This window comes from Chinchilla lanigera, unplaced genomic scaffold, assembly GCF_000276665.1.
Source record: "Chinchilla lanigera isolate Chin_1 unplaced genomic scaffold, ChiLan1.0 scaffold00019, whole genome shotgun sequence".
In the NCBI taxonomy this organism is placed as follows: Eukaryota; Metazoa; Chordata; class Mammalia; order Rodentia; family Chinchillidae; genus Chinchilla; species Chinchilla lanigera.
The window spans coordinates 23,811,989-23,831,616 of record NW_004955420.1 but is presented as its reverse complement, the minus strand read 5'-3'; the positions used below and the strand labels follow the sequence as shown (position 1 = coordinate 23,831,616).

The 19,628-nt window shown below is 44.7% G+C and overlaps 1 protein-coding gene across 1 annotated transcript in view; it reads right to left on the bottom strand.

Moving 5' to 3' along the window:
* Klhl6 (kelch-like family member 6) overlaps positions 1-18,135 on the bottom strand; it is a 64,405-nt gene extending 46,270 nt beyond the window's left edge. The window contains exon 1 of the mRNA XM_005383364.2: positions 17,715-18,135. Within this exon, the coding sequence (XP_005383421.1) occupies positions 17,715-18,010 (296 nt within the window). The 5' untranslated portion in view covers positions 18,011-18,135. The remainder of the gene's footprint in view (positions 1-17,714) is intronic.
* Positions 18,136-19,628: the final 1,493 nt, after the last annotated feature.

Here is a 19,628-nt window from a genome sequence, read left to right as displayed (position 1 = left end):
ACACACACACACACACACACACACCAGCAGGAGAGTTCAAGGTCAGACTTCAGGGGTTTTAGCATTAGCACTAAGTGTGCCAGCCTATTTTGCTCTCTGATAACACAAGCCAGTTAGTTGCTAACAGCTTACCCGCTACCGTGCATGTGAGATCTTGTGTAATAAAATAATAATAAAATCACTTCCTGGAAAGACACTGACCGAGTCTCATGAGAACCTTACAAAAACAAAGGTAGCTGTCAAGATCTTCATTTTACAGCAGCGAGCCAGCTGCCCAGCACAGGGAGTCAGTGGTCCAGGAAGAGAACACAGGTCAGCAGTGCATCTGCCACAGCAGCCGTGAGAATACCCACAGCCCGCAGTCTGCTGAGATGAAGTCAGACCCTGGCCGCAAGCACTGGGCCACACACTGCTCTAACCTCCACCAGACTCACTCTTCACTTCAGGTCTCTGCTCCACTGTCACCTCTTCAGAGAGGCTCTCCCTGCTTTGTCCTCAATCTAAAAGCCACTCCCAACCACTTTCACCTCTTTTATTTTTCTTTGTAGCTCTGCCACAACATGAATTACATTGTAGATCTACTTGTTAACTAGTTGAGTGATTGTCCTTTGGTTAGAATGTGAGCTGAGCAAGGACAGGGTTTGTGCCATGTTCATTACTGAATCCCTGGGGCTAGAACAGTGCCCAGAATCCAGTAAAGACTCAGTCCTTCGTTGAGAGCTTGAGACCAGCCTGGGCTACAAAGTGAACTCAAGGCCAGCCTGAACTGCATAGCGAGACCTTGTCTCAAACACACACACACACACACACACACACACACACACACAAAGACTTAGTTAAAGGACATGAGTGGTTCAGTGAACAGATGAATGAGCCAGTGAACCACCTTATCCTTCCTAGACCCTCTGCATTTGCTTTTGCCACGCTAAGAATTATCAAATTCTCCCTGGAGGGTAAAGCTGAGGAGTCCTGTCCCATGTACCTTCTACCCTCACTAGGCAATTCCCGTCACACATGCAATTCTAAGGCCTAGAACTTTTTTTTTAGATAGGGTCTCACTATGTAGTTCAGGCAGGCCTTGAACCCACTATGGAGTCCATGCTGGCCTTAAACTCCTGGTGATCTTCCTACCTCAGCCTCCTGAGTATTGAGACTACAGTTGTATGCCACCATGCCCAGCTCAGGGCCTGGGACTTGAGGAGGACATGCCATCACTCAACACTTGTACTTACTGTTTTGATGAGTGCAGGTACTGTAGTTTCTTAACCACCAAATCAGCATTTTACACCCAACCCAACTATCCTATCTCTCCCTAGATTTCACCACCTCCAGCCCCACCTCCTAGATTTCATTCCTCTGAACTCTCTGCTCCCAACACCAATGACACCCCTATAAACAAATATACCATCACCTCCATGATCTTGTAGGAGCTTCATTCCTTTCTTCCCCCTACTCTGTTCTCCCTCTGATCCTTCACCATCCCTGTTTGTATAAACAACTGATTCCTCTGCCTCGCTGACATATTCTCTGTTAGACTGGCTTTAACATTAGTTGCAAAGTGAGTAAAATTCTACTCAAGAATAGAAGTGTCCATGGATGTACAATTTTAAAATGTAAGCTGCACAATGAACACGACTGTTAAGAAAGGACTACAATATTGATAGAAAGACAATATAGCCAATCAAAGGAGTTTCCATTGCAAAGAAAGCAGGGAATCAGCAGTTGCAAGTGTAACCTGGCACGGCATGACATCACTTTCTACGGTCCCTGGCAACTCTTCTAAGGCACCAAAACATTCCACCTGTCGTTTCCCAAGCCAGCCCTAAACAAAGGAAGCACATCCAGTGCAGCCCAGCTCCTGATCTCAAGCTGTCCCCCAAGTCCTATCATGTCAGCCCTAACTCCATACCGGAGTCCTGCTTACATGCTCTGGCTACATTAACAGCCTCAGGAGGCAAGTCACAAAGTAAGTTTCCTTTGGGTGCTTGCTAAGAAGGCAGAATCCTGAGCTCCGCCCACCCTAGAACTACTGAATTAAAATGTCTGGGAGTTGAGTTAGGGAGATTCACCTTATTAGGCCCCCTTTACTCCTATCCATAATTCCTTTAAGAACCAGGGCCCTGGAGAGGTCACCTCTACCCCTAACACAGTCTCCCGTTGCTCACAGTTGAGAAGGAAACTGAAGAAAAATCAAGGTCAAGGGAACAATTGCCTGCTGCAGCAGACACGTCCCTGAAGGTCTTTCCCTGGTAGAGATTCTCCCTTTCATCTTCTGAGATCCAGGCTTCCTAGAATTCCATGAGGTTTAGAGCTTCCTCCCAAATGGAAGAGGGGTGAGCAGCCTCTTCTTCTTCCAACCTACAAGCTCAGATGAAAGCAGCTCTTGTCCTGTAGCTTAGATGTACAGAAAGGACCACACCACTTATATTCAAGTACCACAGTTCCCTGGAGCTGGGAGTTCTGAAGAGGGGCTTAGCACCACAGCCCTGTTACTAGTAAGTAGAAAGAAGCTTTGCTCTTGTCTGCCATGTGCATGCAAATCCCACACACCTGGAGGGATGCCTTCTGCTGTGGTTTGGATCTGGTTTGCCTCCCAAGAGTCCATGTGTTGGAAGCTTGGTCCTCAAAGTGGCAGTGTGGAGGTGGTGAGACCTATAAGAGGTGGGCTCCAGTACAAGGTGGCTGGGCTGTTGGGGGGCACTGCCCTCAGAAAGAATTGATGTGGGTCTCACTGGTCTCATGTGGGTATTACTGGTTAGTTCTCGAGAGAGAATTGTTGTAGAAGACTAAGACCTGCCTCTCCCTGGTCACTACCAACTCACTGTGTGACCCCTCCCCCTCATACACTTTCCTTCCATGATACCATCTGCCACATAACATACCAAGCCAATGCAGACACATATGCTTGAACTTCCAGAACAATGAGCTAAACAAATCTCTTTTCTTCTTAAAGTACTTAGTCTCAAAAAAAGTACCCAGCCTCAGGTATTTTGGTATAGTAACAGAAAACTGACTAATATTCCTTCAGAGAAGTATGTGGAAGTTCATGGCCATCTCCTTTTCCATTAAAGAACTATGATTAGCAGCTCTCTACCTTTCTCTTTGTGGTCTGGAGTTGCTGTCTTGAATCCCCAGCCACTGGCTGACTCATTGTCCTAAACTGACAGAAGAGCTGGACACCAGAGCTCCCCAACCCACCTTGGACTCTAAGCATCATCAGGCTTTGAAAGAACTGCTCCCTGCCCAAGTTTACCACTTCTTTAAGACACGCACATGGCGCCTTTGGGGAATAGCTTGGCCATGTTACTATGGAGCCAGTGCTAGCCAAGCCCCACAGGACCATGGCTGGTATCACAGCATGCCATGTAACTGAGCCCATACAGATTTACGACAGAAAGCAGAATTATTCCATCCTGCAAGATCAGGCTGGGTAGAACATTAATGATGACAAATGCTTGTGGCCAGGCTTTAGTGATGCTTCAATCACAAAGATCTAATGGACAGTTCTTGGTCTGCCTGCAGTGGCATTCCTATCCTTTTTAAGGAGCGTACCCAGAGTTTCCATTGGGAACTACCATTCCTTCTATGTCAGTCTGCAGTTTTTGGATGGAGCCAGCCTTACCCTTTAGAGGGTGGGTACAGTCCAAATCACATCCTACAACACCCAAGCCATACTGATTGGGTAAGTGTAGATAGCCAATTCCAGAACTTTCTCTGGAGTTACTGAGAAAGAAAATTCTCTTCTTACTGGGGTTCCTGAGCTGGTAGAAATGAAAGTTTGGTCCTCATAAGCAATGGTCCTCGAAAAGCACACTTTGCACTCTTCAAATGAATATACATAATACATTTTAAGTATATGTGTGGGTACTATGTATGTTTCTGTCCACAATATGAAAATATTCTATATTATATTTATGATAAGATGAACTTTAACATTTTTAATTACAAATTCTGAAACTTTAAGTTCATTTTGCACGTTTTTGCCTCGTATATGTGCACAATATATTTTCCAAGCTGTAGTCAAGAAAAGTACAAACCAGTTTGACAGCCAAATTAAGGACTATCAGTGCAGATGGTGCCCAATTTATGATGGTTTGACATAGTTTTTCAACTTTACGATTCTTTGAAAGCAATAGACATTCAGAGGGAACTACTTCAGATTTTTAATTTGGACTCACTACCCCAGGCTACCAATACCACTGTGTTTTTCACCTTGTGTGCAGTATATAATATATTGCATAAGGTGTTTGACATTATTGCAAAAAAGGTTTTGTGTTAGATTATTTTGGTCAGTTGTAGCCTAGTGTAAGTATCTGAGCATGATGGCAGGCTAGGCTTAGAAATGCTATTAAGTAATTAAGGTATATTAAATGTATTTTTGATTTATGATATTTTCAATTTATGGTGGATTTGTAACCCCATTGTAAATTGAAGAGAAAAAATTACTAAAGTAATCAAATATGGATAATTGCTTCAAAGAGACTAAGAACAGGAGTCCACAAATATTTCAGATTGACGTTGGGCAGCTGGAGATGTAGTTCAGTGGCAGTATGTGTGCTTAGTAAACATGAAGCCATGGGTTTGGGCCCCAGAACAAAAGAGAAAACAAAAAGATATTGGGGACAAATGGCAAGTTTAGTATAGGTTTACTCTGTAGGAAGCATGGACATAGATGGCTACTACTCCTAAATTCAATGGAAATCATTCCAAGAAGTTTAACAGGGGAACATTTGTCTAGCAAAAGGAACTTTCTGTGGTACTTGATACACTGATTAAAGCAGTTCAGATTTCAGATCACAGAAACAAGACAGCAGAAAATCCAAGCATGTAAGGACTTCAAACCTGCAGCTGTCACTAGAACAATCGTAAAGTCACTAGACATCATTAGACTCCTAGGAATTAAAAGAAATTACAGAATAGACCATAATAATTTTAAGAGAAACTGTATGCTACAGCAAGAGTTCAGGATTAAGAAAAAAGTTGATTTTAAAGAATGGATCAGGAGCTGGGGATTTAGCTCAGCGGCACAGTGCCTGCCTGGCAAGCATGAGGGTCTGAGTTCAATTCCTGGTACCGGAAAAAAACAAACAACAAAAAAATAATGCATCAGTGTTTTCTTCTAGACATTTTTTCAATTTGGGAAACATCTGTTGAGCACTTACTCTGTACCAGGCTTTTTTTGACAGGGTACTTATACATAAAGTAGTACATTTCTTCTAGTTTCTGGTGATATTCTCACTTTAGTTTGTATAATTTATACTGTTTAATAAAGAGTCTTATTTTATTTTTAAAAAAAGTTTGGGAATGCTGGTGACCTTCTTGTCTCTATGTGTGAAGACCCAATATGGAGAGACCAATGCAGAGAAAGCAAAACAGAGACGAAAGAGAAACTGAGTCCTGGTGACATTAGACAGAGCACAAGGATCCAACTATACCTCGAAGCAATACTTCTTAACCTTTAGAAATTACAGGAGCAGGGGCTGGGGATTTAGCTCAGTGGCACAGTGCCTGCCTGGGAAGCGCAAGGTTGTGAGTTCGATTCCCGGCACCAGAAAAACAAACCAAAAGGAAAAAGAAATTACAGGAGCAAATTAATTCTTTCTTTTTTTTCTTTACCCTTGAACCAGTTTGAGCTGGTTACTTACAATGCAGAGCCCTGACTGATCCAACTGGATGAGGGAAATCCCAAACAGCAAATGGGCCCACATTCCAGAAGATAATTATATTAAAGGTGCTCAGAAAGAAGCGATGTCGGCACACAAGGCCCTTCGCAGTGTGGCCTGTGTCCCTCCTTTCCCATCCTGTGATGCAGCCACACCCAGTGACGAGCAGTTTCCAACATGAACCTTTGTGCACATCAACCTCCTAGGCAGACTCTAGTAGGTCAGTGTGAGTGTGCCTTCTCTATTAGATTTGTCAGCAGCTGAGGGAAAAGAGTTAGCATGCATTTCTCTCGATGCTTATTTATGGCTCACAGTAGACAATTTTGGTTTTTGGTGGCACTTAGAATTGAATCCAGAGCCTTCACACTGAGCTATATCCTCAGCCCTTGCTATATTTCATTCTGCGACGCTCAGTAAGGTACTCGTTGGATGGACAGATGGATGGATGGATGAGCAGATGGATGGGAAGGAACCTACACATACAGTGTATTCCTATGAGTCAACTAGGCCAAATAGGTCTGCCCGCACTACCCCACACTCCACACCCCAAAATATTTTTTTTTAAAAGGAGCTCCTGAGTGACCTTGCACAAGGCATGTGTGAGGAGACCTGCGCTGTCTGGCAGTTTTCTGAACTGGAACTCCGGGCCCGTGGTGTTTATCCAAAGCTGTGCCCCCTGAGACTTGGTATTACACAACATGGTAGTTGTTCTTTGCTTCACATTGCTGCTGACTGTCTGCCCCTTCTTCCTCCTCGCTGAAGATGAAGCTGGCTTCCCCTAACCAAACACCACTTCCCTCTCAACCCTGCTATGAGGTCTGCTCGGATTCTCACTTCTCCATGGGGCCCGATCAGGGTCAGCATCGGTGCCCACTGTCCACTGCCACATCCTGGGCAAGCTTCAGCCCTGGAGGTTCCCCATCACTCCCTTTTGGGGAATATTTTCCACCCTGCCCCGCCCCACGCTGGCTTCCCCGTAGCTACTGCATCATTGTCTCGCAGTCCAGGACCAGCCTCTTCTTAGGGACTTTTCCGCACATTCCCTGGTTCCATCCACTTGGAAACTTGCAAACCAGCAACAGTCTCACTCTTCACTCCAAGGTTTTCAAATATTGGGGCTCCCTCAGCCGTAGAAGCTGTCCCCCAGAGGGATGGCTCCTCTCCCAGCTGCCATGGCACGGTCTAGACAGGTAGTTCTGTTAGGCTTTTCATGGTCGAGAAGCCAGGGGGAAAGGGGAGGAAGGTCGAGGTTGCTGCTGGAGATGAAGGCAGAGTGAACTGGGACAATACAGGGACACCAGACACATCAGGGCTGGCGCTACAGTCCAGCCCTACGACCCTGGCCAAGCTTTGTATGCTCATGTGCGCTGTGATAGTCCCCAGAGAAAGGTGCCCCTGTTTCTAATCAGTCCACCAGGCAGAGAAGGTTTTAAAAATTCAAGGGAAAGCACCCTAAAAGCCAGCAGTGGTCTGTATCAGAGATGTGGATGAAAGCGGGGAACCGAAGTGAGCAGCAGCTGTAGGCTATATCAAGCTCTGCAGTGTTTAGAAATTGCAAATTCGGAACTGGAGTTCTTTTGAAATTACTTGTTTCTGGGCTTGGCTCGAAAGGGCCGCAGGAGCAAGTGAAGGACTGGTTGGTCACACTGCCTTCCCTTTCTCGTTCCAACCTTGAAGCCAAGGACTTGACCCTCAGGAAAAGGCGGAGTCAAGTGTCCCAGTCCTCCCAGCCCGCTTCCTGAGTTCCTCCTCCTTTCCCACTAGGCAGTGCCGCCTCCGCCAGGTCTCGCCAGACTGATGAGCCCTCCCTGCCCACAGCCCAAGCCCACAGCCCACACAATGACCTTAAAAGAGATCTCAGCTTGTGTTGTCTGTGCGTAAATATGCTTCCGTTGTTTCCCCAGCTATAAGATATATTCAGGCCTCAGCGTCTCCCGGCAAAACCTTCCAAGGTCTGAGCTCTCCTCTCTCAGCCTTACTGGCCCACACCGCTCCTCTACTTCATTCCTGCTCCTCTCCCGGCAGCCCCTGTGCTCCTGCTGCACGCTACCTCCTCCCCAGACACTTTTCCCTGTGGTGTGCTCCCTCCTCTCGCCTCTCCCCAGCGGTGCGCCGCTTCTGACTAATGCCTGCTCATCCTTCAGCACGCTGCTCAGACATCACCTCTTCCGGGAACCCTCCTTCTTGAACTGCTTTTTCTCCAACTTTTATTACAAGATGAAAGGACATGATTGTCCTTCGGCTCTGGACCTGACCCTCCATCTCCACCTCCCACTGCTAAAATGGGACGGCAAGAGTCACCGCAGAGGCACGGGACATCTGGGTCCAGATGGTCACAGAAGTGATCTCACCTCCACAATGTTCTGAAGCATTTTGGATTTTTTTTATAAGCTGCTCTCAGTTTTCCCTGTGAGAAGCAAACTTCCTCAGCCTTCTCTTTTCGACAGTGTGCAGCAGTCTCGGGACTCTGTGGGGACTTCCCGCCCACACCAAGATGATACTTAATCAGCCACTGCGCTGTGGGAGGGGCGCCAAGGTCTTTCTCCATTGCAGCAGGTACAGGGTGTCTGCTGAAGGTGCCAAGGGCACAGGGACAAAGAAAGCATGGCGCCCCCAAGTAACTCACATTGCAATCTGTGTCTAGTACACCCGTAGTGGATGACACCGTTGTGTCACATTTACCACAAGGGGACCCAGGGTGGCCCACAGTTTGGAGCAGAGGAAGACTGGAAGCCCTAACAATTGTCCTCTTGTCTGCTAGGGTCTCAGGATCCTGCTCTTCAACGCTATGTGACAAGAGTCACAGCATTCCCATACCTAGACAGTTCTCACGATACCGTAACTCCTACTCTGCACCTTATGTGTGCCTGGCCCATAGTAGGCGCGCATAATAGGCACTTGTCATTTTTTGGCTGCCCTGCATCTGAGCCCTCCCTGGGTATAGCCAGCCCTCCCTGAAGGACACAGAGTGGCAGGAGCCACTTCCCATTCCAGTAGCTGCAAAGACGTGATACGAAGACTTTCCTCGCTCCTGTTCCAGCAAGGACATCGCCATGTTTAACTGAGCCTTGACAGATCAGGTAAACTGATGCCAGGCTTTGAATCGGGGGCGAGTGAGTCTGTGTGGGTAGAAGCAGCAGCATCCTCCAGCTGGAGACAGACACTGCAGCTGTGACCGCCAGGCCTCAGAGCAGCTGGGGCGCCCTCTGCACACAGGTGCCGCCGCCTGACCTCCTTCGCACCTGTCTGCCTTCTGCCTTCGGTTCTCCAGACTTCTGAGGGGATTTTCCGAGTCCCTGTTTTCATTTACATAAATTCCTCTCTCACAAAAGTCAGAGTGGATTCCGTGCACTGACACTAAGACACCTGACTTATTGCAGTACATGAAGTACTTTTAGGCAAATACATTCATACACATCACATGCCCTGACCTGCCTCCTTCCTGCTTTTAACGCCTTGAGCCACACCCGCGTCCCAGGGCATGCCGAGTCTTTGTTGCTATGGGGCCTGTGTGTTCAGCCCCCAGGCACACGCTGGGATGGATGCGTCCTACCTGTGCACATGTGTACCTGCACGTGGAGGTGACATCACATTTCCTCCTCATTTTCAGAGTGTGTAGCCCACACTCGTGCATGGTAGGATGGGGGAAGCTGAAGGTCCTACACAGGAAGTGTCCTCCCGGTCACACTTCTGCTGCATGTTTTCAGCTGGGATCTCAACATGGAAACCCTTCTTTCTATCAGTGTGAGTTCCTTTAAGGGTGAAATGGAAACAGTGCTCTGTAGCTGTTATCCAACTACTGAGATTGTCATGAGGACAACTGAAATAAAGAGAATCTGGCAAAGAGCCTGACGCATAGTAAGTATTCAAAAAATGTTGGTCTTAATAATTAATACAAAGATGACCACATCATGTATAAAGACAAAATATTGGAAATGACTGAAACATTCACAGGGAGACTGATTTTCATAGTATGTATCTGCTAAAACTGGCAGCAAAATAAATAAATGGTTTTGTAATTATGAAACCTGTGAGCCACCATAGGAAAAAGATTCTAATGAAAAGAGAGGGCAAAGCAAGAAGCAAAATTGTGTGCAAACTACATTTTACAAGTAAGTAAAAATATGCATGTGAAAAAATGGTAGATCAAAACCACCAGCATGGAACCTACTAGATTTAGCATAATCCCTTACCCAAATTGCGCAGTCATAAGTGCACTGGCATTCAGAACTGTTTGGATATTAGCACATCTTGAATATTACATAGGACTTCCAGCACTCAGGAAAACAATGTGTCTGTATTTCAGCAGTGAATACTTGAACAACCGCCAGAAGTAGAATAAAGAAAGACTCCAAGTAGCCTCACCTCTGTTCATTACAGGTGCTCCTGAAAAGTGAGTGCAGTTCAAGATTTGGCTCCTAAATTTGAGAATTTCCTCACTGCAGATAAGGGACTATAAATCTATCACACTTAAATATTAACCACCAGGTTGGTTCTAGCCACAGTATTAGAAAATACTAAAAACGGAAAACACAGGATACAATCCAGGTAGTGCAGTCGTCAGCTTCACTTGAGTCCAACAAATTTGTCCATGGTGGCAACAGAAACCTGTAATCTTTTTTTTTTTTTTTTTTTTTTTTTTTTGGTTTTTCTCCGGTACCAGGAACTGAACTCATGACCTTGAGCTTGCCAGGCAGGCGCTTTTGCCGCTGAGCTAAATCCCCAGCCCCAAACCTGTAATCTTTTAGCCATTAACCATATTTTTTAATTCAGACCTAGACAGTCTTAGTTTATTTTTGTTTTCCTTTGTACTTTGGCTCCATCTTACATCATTACGGAGGATAAGCTAATAATTACAACAGCTAAACCTAGCTAGTCTAAGAGTAGCCTTTTGCCCCACTTTCTGCCACCTAGTAACTGGGTAGTATGCAAAAACAACTCACAAATGCACAGGTTGTACCCATCATACCCTTCCGATTCCTGGCTTCATGCTTGATTCTTGTACTTGATAGGAAAAGTTTCCTCAACATAGCTTCAGAGAATCAAACCCAGAGACTGAGGCACAGGCAGGGATCAGAAACCAGGCAAAGGTTTCAGGCCTGGGCAGAGGCAAAGGATCTGGCTGCTGACTCAGCCTTAGTTAGCTTTGCCAGCGCAGAGGAAAAGCGAGCCATCGACAGGACTAAGGGAAGCCTGGCAACATCACCCCTCACCACCACTACCCACTTCTCCGCCAACCCTGGGAATCACAGGGTGACCGCCTCCCCATCACTGTCATTTATACAGTATGCCATATTTTACAATGAGTTGAGCCCCCAAGGCGCCGAGAGCCACTGGTTTCAATGTCAACCCCTCATGAGGTCAGGCTCAGAGTATAGCACATGCAACCCCTTCCCGTGACTTTGATTTGGGGACCTGCTCAATGGCATAACACAAATAGCCACTTTGTTAGTAAATTTATACGAGGCATTGGTCATCTCATAAAAGAAATTATTTTGAATGTTAAGTCTATGCCTTTCCCTCAATTTTTCCACCATGAAAATATTTGAACACCTTGACATTTAGTCGCTGGACATTTACATGCATGATACATGGTAATTTTTAAGCTTTCCCTCACCCTTTTCTCGTTCTTAACTAAACAATTTTCCCTCAACTTCCTCATTCCTCTCAAGACTTTTAAGTAGGCCCCCAAAGGGAAATACACTGTCTGAATTACTAATACCGTGCCTGTTTGGCTGACACATTCCCAGCCTATCAGTCTCTGCCACCATCAATAAACTCTTGAGACTGCTTTTCTACAGTATGGTTGGGGTTTGGGGGCGGTATGTGACACAGACAACAGAATAATGGGTGGCTAGACAGGTTTTCTCCCTCACACACAGTGACACAAGGCATCGGTTTCATTATCTCTCTAGCTAACAGAAATCTGAACACAAGATTAGAGCAGCTGCTGCCATAGACGTCTACATTTCGCCTGGTGCTTTAGGTGGAGCTGGTGTTTGCAAAACCAGGGGTTATCACAGTCAAGAGGACAAGGAGAAAACTGGACTCAGGGAAATACTCTACCTCCCACTAGCTTTGTAAGCTTGGACAAGTTATTTAACCTTTCAGATCTCAGCTTCTGCAGCCTGAGGATGGTAATATTTCAAAGTATTGTGAGGATTCAATAAGACAGTGTGTACAAAGCTCTTAGGTGCAGTGCTTGTCACTCACACACACACACAAGAAAAACCTTAGAAAAAAGAGAGAATGGCAGCTGATTTTGTAAGTAGCTCTGTGACTATCCCAAAGACCACACATAGATCAGAACTCTGCTTCCCACCATCACAGAATTCCTCCCATGGTCCAGGAGGGTTTAAAACAAGGAAGGTCTGTATGAAGAAAGCTGAAATTGAGGGACCAAAGACAGCTCCTGAGCTAGTCCTCTCTGGAGAACCCAGAACAGCTCAGCAATCCATGGCCACTTTAAAAGACAGAAGTAGAGGAGGGGGAGGGGCCATGTGGAACTGCAAACAGAAGCACTGGTTGAGAGGCTATGGAGAAGAAGGCCCACATCCCCACCCTGCCCATCAGAGCAATACCACTGCAGCCACTCACAGGGAACACATGATTTGTTCTGGGGAAATTCAAGCTTCTCCATGGATGCCATGCCCACGGGAGGAAGGGGAATCAGCAATGGCAGAACTAAATATAAATCTAAAAACCAAGGAGTAACGTACCTTGGCTTCTTCCTTCCCCAGAAAGCACACAAGGCTTGAAAAGGGAAAATGTTTCTTCTAAATGGTTAGTGCCAGGGCAAGACCCTCCAATGCTAACACCTGGGAATTCTCAGGAAAGAGTGAGTTCAATCTCCATCGACCCCAGAGCAAAGCCCTCACTCCCCAACATCCACTGGCTTTTTAGTGTTTTACTCTGAAATATGAGTAGATACATAAAGACTACCAAATATTTCAGTATAGCCTTTCAAATAAAAGACAAAAACTAAAACAAAGAGAAAAAATGCACAGAAAACACAAACATTACAAGAAACAGGAAAAAAGCTTATATATATATATATACATATATATATAAACTTCAAGGAGATTAAAAAGTATAATCTACATAAAACAAGAATAGAATGTTATCAGGGGCTGGGGATTTAGCCCAACGGTGCTGCGCCTGCCTGGCAAGCGCAAGGTCATGAGTTCGATTCTCGGTGCGGGAGTGGGGTGGAGAATAGAATGTTACCAAAAGGAACACTCATAAAACAATAAAATGCCCTTGGAAATTTAAAAAAACCTGAGATTCCAACAGACTGGGAAATAAAATGATAAAAGTCATCCAGAAAATAAAACAAAAAGATAAAACGAACAAGAGAGAAGATAAGAAAGTGAGAGAATTGTTTTTGAAGTCACATCCACTCAGCACGTGATCCAGAAGTGGAAGACAAAGAAAACAGTGGACATATAATTACCAGAGAAATAACATAAGAAAATGTCTTAGAACTAAACTGTGCAAGTGTTCAATGGCTGGAATAAAATATATATATATATATATACACACACACACAGAGCACATCATGAAATTTCAGAATGTTAAAAGAAAATCCTAAAAATGTCTAGAGAAAAAAGGATTATATATAAAACATCAGAAATCAGAAGGATAAACAATAAAAATAAAAAGAAATCAGACAGGCTTCTAATAGCAACATGAAAAAGAGATGGAAGGAGAAAGCCTCTGTGTGATAAAGGACTTCCCGGAATCTGGGTGAGGCGCTGGACTGTAATGTGCTGAAAATCTATAGAAAATACGTTCGGGACAACGGACGTGAGGAAAATTCCAGCGGTGTGTTAACCCACGGAAAGGTCACTGTGAGTGGCTGTGACCCAAAGTCACTCCAAAAACTAAGCAAGTGGAAAAAGCAGTGAATATTTAATCATGTGCTTACTTCGCAGCGCCACAGGTCGAATGCAAGATCTTTCGCATGCTGGGGAAGCACTTTCCCTCTGAGCTACATCCCTAGCCTAGAGAGATTAATTTCATCTTTCCTAACATTAATTTTATTAATTTTATTAAATTTTATTAATTTTAAAGAAAGAAAAAAGTTACAAGGAAGGGTATATTATAGCATTGCTATTTGGCTCAATAGGGAACACTATTTTCATGAACATAATGTTGAAAAATTATTTTTTTTTAAGGTACTGAGGATTGAACCTAGACCTTTACACTGCACCATATCTCCCAGCCTTTAAAAATTTTTTTAAAAGAAATTTCGCAACAAGGTCTTGCTAAGTATCTTAGCTCCCCACAATGGGCTTGAACTTGCAATCTTCCTGCCTCAGCTCCCAGAGTTCTGAGATTATATGCATGTGCCACACATCTAGCTCATGCAAACTCCTAATACAAATTCAGCAAAAAGTTATGATAAACATTACCTTGAAGCTGGGCATAGTGGCACGTGTCTGTAATCCCAGCACTCTGTAGGCTCAGGGAAGAAAAGTGCCACAAGTTCAATGCCAGCCTGGGCTACATGGTGAGTTCAAGGCCAGCAAGACCCTCTCTCAAAAAACTGGGAAAAAAATTACATTGACAGACAAAAGGTATGTGGTATACGGTAAGTGAGTTAGTTACAAGTGCTAAATCTTTTATCTGGAATAAATGCATGATATCTAATATTGGAAGCCAACAAAGAAGTATAACCATATATTATAGAAATATATAAATGATACTGGAAACAATAGCTAGAAGTCTAAAATGGCCTCTAGTGAACAGGACTGAAGGGTAGAGGAGGTAAAGAGGAATTTTTGCTTTTCATAATACCGTTTAACTCTTTGTTACTACTGATCTACATGTCTTAGTTTGATAAAAATAAATTTGAATTTTAAAAACTCACACAGGCAAATTTGAAAGGATATGAGGAGAGAGTTCACAGAAAAAGAACTTCCTGTGACCAAACACCTGAAAAGACGTTTGACCTGAATAAACTAAGACAATATGTAAATTAAAACCAAATGGAGATATTCTTTCTCATCTGTCAGACTAACAAAAATTCAACAGTTTGCCGGAGAGACAAACACTACCAGTTGTCACTTGTATGCGAAATCTACAGCAATTACAATCAGCGAAGCAGAGAGTAATGACTCTCAGAGGCAGGCTGGGAAATAAGAGCTGATAATCAAAAGGTACAAGTTAGGTAGGAGAAGTAAGTTTGGCTTTTGATTTTTGATTTCTGTCTTGAGAGGCACTGCACGGTACTCTTCATCCCCGTGTCACTGGGAAAGGGAAGCTTGGATGTTCTCACCACCAAAGATGACAAGGATGGAAGGGATGGATGGGATGGTTGGCTTGATTTGGTCATTCCTCACTATATTCCAACATCATCACATCTCTTGTACTATAGATAATTTGTCAATATATCATTTTAAAAATTCCACTATTACATGCTACTATCTTTTACCAGGTGCTGGGGAATATAAAATGATTCTGTCCCCACCCAGGAGAGGCTGGCCATACCACTAAGACTGCAGATGCATTTGACTCAATAAAACTCTTCCAGAAGTGCATCTCCAGATGCTCCTAAAAACTGACTTATCACAAGGTTCTTCCTTACAACATTGTAATAACAAGAGATTAGAAATTATCCAACTGTCTGTCAACTGAATAGGTGAAATAAACTGTGGTCAGTTACTTAGTGGAACGTATTTATTTTATTAATGAATAAGGAAAAAAAACCCTACATATTTAGGCTGCCGGGCATTCCAGAGCACTGAGAACCGTGTCGAAAGCCTCCCAGACTCCCTGGCCTTCTGAAGTCTGAGCAGAAGAGGAACTTGGCTCCTAACTCCTTTCAAAACCTTAGACACAGCAAGAAAGCACTGAGGCAATGCCAGGCCTCACATCAGTCCCCACTCCAAAGCCTGGTTTGGTTACTTTGATATGAACCGTGACGCCTGGGACCTCAGCTCCTCGTCTGCAACGCGAGGATAAAATCCCCACCTCACAGCGCTGTTGTGTGCATTGAGCGGCTGGTGTGCACCACACAGGTGGCACTGGCCCTGACCCCCATACATGCTCAACAAACCACAAGGCATTACTAGTAGCAGCACCCAAGAAAAGAGTCCTGTCTTAAGGACTGTATTCCTTATGGAAGGACGGCTATGCTGGAAATCCCTCGATACCAATCTAAAGGTAGTCCTCTGAAGAAAGGAATAGGAGGAACTTCCCCTCACCACCAGGAAATTTGGGAAGAAGCTTCGTAGCCACAGACACACAGACCCTCATGTGCCTGCAGCTTCTCACTGCTGCAGCTTGCTCTAGGGACTGACAGAGACCCGCCCTGCGTGTCCTAGACCAGCAGGTTAGAAGAACAGAGCCCAGATTCTCTCTGTTTAGGTGGGAAAACCCAAAGACCAGAGAAGGGCAGGGTTGTGTCTGGAGCACACGGCCAGCAGTCATGTCCGATAGATAGTCCAACCCATAACCAAATTACTAACCAAGTACATGGTGGCCGTCTTCCAGCGATTCAAAACAGAAAGAATGAACCTAAAACAAGCACCTAGGACATTGATAAGCTGGCCTTCATTCACTCCCAAGAGGGGCGTGATCAATTGTGAAAAGCAAGTGACCACTATTGGTAGACTAAGTTATCTGTTTATGCCAACCCAGTTTTACAGCTATGCATATGCTTTATCTTCATACACTTCCTATAGGAGGAAGTCCCATACTCCTGGGCAGCTGGCACTGCAGTAAATGCAAGGATTTCTAGAACAAACAGAACTCCTGCTCCACCAGTGGTCAGATATGTCATACTGGCTTCCATTTTCTGCAAAAGGGAACATCAGCCACCTTCATCACAGTCTTGTAAAAATAAAATGAGATAGCTATGCCTGCGGGGGCATAGCAGACATGATTCCCTCAAATGCAGAAATCCCCTCACCTTGCCAACATGTGGGAGCAACCCAGTCCCACAACAGTGCCAACGGTGCCCTGTAAATTCCAAAGAAAGATCTCCCTAGGTGCCTCAAAACAGTATAACATTTTCCTTCTTAATTTTCTGAACCAGAACTGAGAGTTAAGAAGACTCTTGCTATGAAGAATTACAAAGGTATTTTTTTTTTCAAGTTCCCCAAATTGAAAGATCCACAACTTGAGAGATCCACATGGCCCTTATATACCAGTATCCCACTCTATCCACACTGGGAGGGACAATACTAGGTCCAGCCGCCTTCACTGGGTTCCTGATTCTCCCTCATTCCTACCCCAAGAATTTGCTGATGGTCAGCATTCATCATAATAACAGTTCTCGGTGGAACGAAGCAGAATCAGGTGAAGAATTTCAACAAAAATATATTAAGCATCTACTGTATGCGGGGCACTGTGCAAGACCCTTTTCACTCTTGTGTTTGATTATCAGACAGCGTGGACAGGTAATCCCCACAGTGCCCATCTCACAGGTGACCAAGTGGATCCCCCGAGCACTATGCAACTTGCCTCAAGTCTCATGGTCAAAAAAAAGCCAAGTGGGGTGAAACCAGACCTTCTGGGAAGCCACTGTGAGACCACGAGTTTATTGTCATCAGGGGAATTTCTACATGTAAAGCTCTTTTATAATTGCTTTCTTCCCCTACCACACACACACACACACAAGCCCCTCACTTGCAAGCTGTTTGGTAACTCCAAAACAAAAGCCATATCCGCATCCTTCTTCTCTGTCCCTCTGGTGAACAAAGACAGCATCGTGTTTCCAACACATTAATCAGACTAAGGAAAGAGGAAAAAATTCCCCACAACTTAAGCAATTTTCCATCCTTTAGAACAAGGGCGGACACATACAGAGAAGGTTTACCATCATACACAAGCGTTGCTTTTTAAATGCTGCCAATCGGTCTCTGTTATGTTGTAGTTTAAATACTGAAGTCTAAAGTTTGAGAGCTGCCTTTCCTGGATCTGAAGTGGACACATGAGCCTTAATAGAAATCTACATACACATGAATGTAATAGTGAACCACTTGGACTGGGCACAGATTTTCCTTGCAACTTGCACCCCATTTGACTGATTGTAGCCGTGCTAACCTGAAATAGTTGCTGGCCGCGGCAAGCACCACGCGGTGGCAGGAGAATTCCTGGATGTCCACACACAAGATGACATCTGTCAGAGCATTTTCCACTCGGAGGGTCTCCAGGCCATTCTGAAGAATTAAGGAGAGTTCCGCATCATCAAATTTCACCTTCTCCTCATTTAAGATTTCCACCGTATCTCCCCTTTTCTGGGAGGGCTCATCTGCAGCGGGTGCCAGGGGCCCTTCCAAACTCTTCTCTACCACGTCGTCGCCCATAGTCCAGGCGCCCCTTTGTCCTGCCATCGACATCCACACTGAGGGAGCTCCCAAGTCTCGGGCAGGTCACATTGCAGAAGCTGAGCGGATTTCCTGTGCAGGGCCCTCTACTTATCACTAGCTGTCACACACACATAACAGGAAGTCTCGCACTCGCTCATCCTGTTACTACAAACCCTGGCAAGTACTATTCTTCTTTCTGTGAAGTTTCACCACGTTAGAAATGACTTAGAGGGAGTGTGTAGGAGGGGCCTCTAGGCGAGACGGGGCGGCTTCTCCGAGAGTTGTGTGGTTATTTTGGTCCGTCTCCCACCTCACATCCGTGAACAGGAAGCCTCTGGTTCTGGTTATTACATCTGCATTCCTGGTGCTTCATGAATCCGAGGCATCCATGAAGGGATGGGCAGGGAGCATCCACAGCCCTCCTCGCCCCTCCTTCAGGACTCTGAGACCCATCATGATCCCCTACCTGTCTCTCGGGAACCTGAACCCCCCTCTTATCCCCGATATTCTCATTCCTGTCTCAAGCACGTCTTCGGTCCTTGTGTCCCTCCCTGCTCATGGGAAAGCAAGGTCAAGACAAACATGAATGTCCCCCATCCAACACCAGTGTCTATTTTTTGAATATGCCTGGAGAAGGGAAATAGTTTCTAGAAACTCCCTCCCCAGGGCCTTTGCCTTAAAACATCAATCGGGATGGATCAACACTTGACTGCCCTAGCAAATCTCAAAATTAGCGGGATCTTACCCAACACCTACTGACCATACATCTGATGGTAGATGATGAAGTATTTTTCATTATCTCAAATCCCACTATATCCTAGAGAATTCAGAGAGCCTAGGGTATTCTTATTATACGTGTTTGTGGTACATTATAACTGCACTTATTATAGAGAGTTGGTTCATACGCATAACACCTACTTGTTTATTATTATTCGTCTCCTACCCCTCTCGTCTCTCCCTGCTCCTTCCAATTCTTGGTGATCTTCCCATTACCAAAAGCTCTATCCCATTTTTTTCCTTCAATTTTTTCCTTTGCCTCTCCCACCTCCATCCTCCTCTATCTCTTATTCCCCTTTGAATTTGAAAAAAATCTCCCTACTTCTTATTGTCTTTTATTTTGCTCTTTTGTATTTTGTTTTTCTGATATAAGAGAACCCATATGATCTTTAAGTTTGTGTCTCTGATTTATTTCACTTAATACCATTATAGTCTCAAGATGCATCCAATTACCTATGAATGCCTCAAGTTTATCCTTCTTTATGGCAGAGTAGCACTCTTGTGTATAAATAGCACATTTTCTCTATTCATTCACCTGTGATGGGCATCGTTATGGCCGTGCCTAGATCCTGCCCCTCCAAAGCCTCATGCACTCCTAGCTGGGGCTTTTTCAGAGATGATTGAATCTACAGTGTGTGACACTGGATTCATGGTGCTATGCTAGGCTCAGGGGCACTAGGATTAAAGGTGTGAGTGCTTCTAGTGGTTGATTGATTATGTCAACTTGAGAAGTTTAGAAGCATAACTAAACTTGGCTCAGCAGTTGGCCCAGCAATTCTACACCCTAGGGTGGATCATCACCTAGATGATATAAAAGGGAAATAAATAAGGACAGAGGTACTTCCGTTCCTTTTGGAGGAGCTCCAGTCTT